The sequence below is a fragment of the Limulus polyphemus genome, unplaced genomic scaffold, assembly GCF_000517525.1.
Source record: "Limulus polyphemus unplaced genomic scaffold, Limulus_polyphemus-2.1.2 Scaffold1618, whole genome shotgun sequence".
NCBI lineage: Eukaryota > Metazoa > Arthropoda > Merostomata > Xiphosura > Limulidae > Limulus > Limulus polyphemus.
This window is the reverse complement of record NW_013667228.1, coordinates 64,666-67,619: the sequence shown is the minus strand read 5'-3', so window position 1 is coordinate 67,619 and position 2,954 is coordinate 64,666. Positions and strand designations below refer to the sequence as shown.

Genomic DNA, 2,954 nt, shown 5'->3' with positions numbered 1-2,954 from the left:
TATATATATATATATATATATATATATATATATATATGATTTTCAATTTTTTTGTTGGTTTTAATAGGATCAGCAAATAAAAGTCAAAACGGGTCACATTGTGCTTGGTGTGAAGATGGAGGAAGAGATCTTAGTTTCTCAATTACAGTTGGTCACATCAAAAAAGAATTCTGCTCTGAATCATGTCTTGCTAAATTCAAAAAATCATATTTAAAGGTAAAGTAATAACATATAATTTAATAGTCCATTAATATTATGCATTGCACAGGTATTTGAATACATACAGTAATAAAATATCTGGTATTGAGCAGGTCATAAAAAATCCCTGAAAGCCATGGAATTTTGTAAATACTTTTTTCAGTATTGAAAATCCTGTAAAATCTCACCCTATTACTCCCACGACTCCTGTTTTATTGATGACAAGCTGTATCATTGTGTTTATCCCAGTTTCATGAAAAACAATATCAAGAAATGTGTCTTGTAAAGTGGGAAATATGCTGACTTGGCAACACTGATCACTAAAAGGCTTAGAACTCTGTTCTTCCATCTGCAAGCAAACAGGTGTTATATTACTATTGCTGGAATTATATTGTTAATGTAAAATATACTCAAAACATTTTCAGGAATCTAAAATAATCAAATTATTGATATTAAATAAATAACATGGATATTTGAGCATTTTCCTGATTCCCTCTTCCGAATGAACAAAAATAATTAACAATGTTTCTATCTTAAATTCTTCATCTGTTACTACCTAAAGATATAAGTAAAAAGGGAAAGAGAGAGAAATGCAAGTCCAAATAGCAACAATATAATATAATGACTATCATAAACTTTACTGTGCATGAAATAGTAAAATATTCAACATTAAAGACAGACTATCATCTCATACCTAATTAAGTTACCTGTTATTTATGTGATAGATGTAGTCCAAGATATTTTGGGCCTTAGTGCTAAATATTATTGGGGCAATCAGATCAATGAATAGTTGTAATGTACATTGTAAAAATGTTTGTGTTTTGGCTTCTTACAGTGTCTATTTGCCTTTAATTTATATATTAGAGAGGTGATAGAAGTGCCCATGTAGGGATAGCTCAGATTGTTCATCAAAATGGAAGTTTAAATATCTCCTCAATAGATCATCAGAACCTTACAATGCTATAGAGTGTTTTCTGTTATAACGATATCTATTCTGGGAATGTCTGTAAATATCATAGCAAGAAGTTTGAATTTCTTGTTCTTCTTTCTTCTGCTTCTTTTTTATTAGATGATAATTCAAAACCAAAACAATGTTGCCAAGCAATTTAACTAAGGTGACATAGTTTCAAATGGAGTATCCGCTTATTAATAACTAGTAGTAATAAAAAAATTATAATTCTAGTGTAAATGATGTTATTATTACCCCTTGAAGTTAGTTTTCTTACAGAAACTTGGCATTCCTTTAAAAAGCTTAAGTACAGGGTGAAACAGGAATTACTAGCCGATAATAGATAAACAATAAATATTACAATTGGAACCTCATTGTATTTAGAACTTGGTTACAAATACAACCTTCCTATGTCTATTGAAATACTACATTTAGAAAAACAAGTAAAGAAAAAAACTTTCCATAAAAGGAAGTAAATGAAGGGATGGCTAATATCAATCCTTGAAAAACACTGCAAACAAGATAGTTAGGATGACATTTGCATCATTGGTACATGCTAGTACGGATAAGAATTAACATATAGCAATATATATATATATAACTATTCAATCACAATTGAGTTTAATTTATCCTATTTTTTGTCTGTTAGCATTCTACTACACTGTGTGCCTGTGCTATTATATAGGGATGATGCAAATGTCATCCTACTATCTTGTTTGAACCATTTTTGAAGGATTGATATAAGCCATCCCTACATTTACTTCCTTTTCTGAAAAGTTTTTTTTACTTGAATATAATTTGTTTGGGCTGTTTTATATGTTTTTTTTATTGCTATTAATATTACATAGGGTTAGTAATTTTGTAAAAATGAATTACTTGTACTAATACAATAACATATTGCTTCAAATGTAAGCCATAATGCTAAGGGCAACATTTTTAGTATTTACATATTTGTTTCACAATAAATTTACAACCAATTGATATGCATTTTTGGCTGGAGAGATATGTTATATCTTTATCTGAGGAAGAATATTTGTTTAACAAGATTGATAATGATGTAAAACCAAAAGACATAACATTTCAAAAAGAAAGAAGCTACTACTATCTCATAAAGAAACAGAAAAAAGTAAACAGTAGAGTGTTTAGGACAGCAACACACTTTAAAATGACATTGCCAAATCAATTCAAGGCAGTGGTTAGAAAAGTCTTATAATGTTAAAAATTGGATATCAATATCCACAGCAGGCATAATACAGATATCCAACTGTGTAGTTCTGTGTTTCACAAGAGAAAAACATTTCATATACAATAATTATAATATGTTTTTTGACTATTTATAATTGTTTTGAATACAAGTATGAAGAGCATTTGTGCTATTTTGTAATGTTTTTCATTGAATGTAATACAAGTATGATAAGTATCTGTGCTTTCTTTATAATGTATTTTGCTACTTATGTTTCACATATAGAATTGTATTTTGGTAATTTTAGAATATTTACCATTTCTATTCTAGTTCTATGAGTGTTTTCATTATTTTATTTTCTTATTGTTTTTAATTTGCATTTAAAGTTTTTATTATGATTACTTAGGAATGTTTTGGTTTTTTATTGCCTTTGATACACCTTTAATGTTGTTTCTAGTATTCTGTAGCACCTGTTATTGTCTTTGATGTTTGTTTTTGCTATTATGTATCATGTCATTGTTTTTTTATACAAGTATGATGTGTATTTTGTAATTATTAAAAACATATTCTAGTCAAACGTAAGCAAGTTATATAAATCAGAAAATAATTTTAAAGTAATATACT

At 27.9% G+C, this 2,954-nt stretch overlaps 1 protein-coding gene across 1 annotated transcript in view; it reads left to right on the top strand.

Annotated features, from left to right (window-relative positions):
• The window catches only part of LOC106464312 (polycomb protein Scm-like), a 100,210-nt gene that overhangs the window by 34,372 nt on the left and 62,884 nt on the right, over positions 1 to 2,954 (top strand). Inside the window, exon 3 of the mRNA XM_022392012.1 lies at positions 68 to 216. Coding sequence (XP_022247720.1) covers positions 68 to 216 — 149 coding nt within the window. The remainder of the gene's footprint in view (positions 1 to 67; positions 217 to 2,954) is intronic.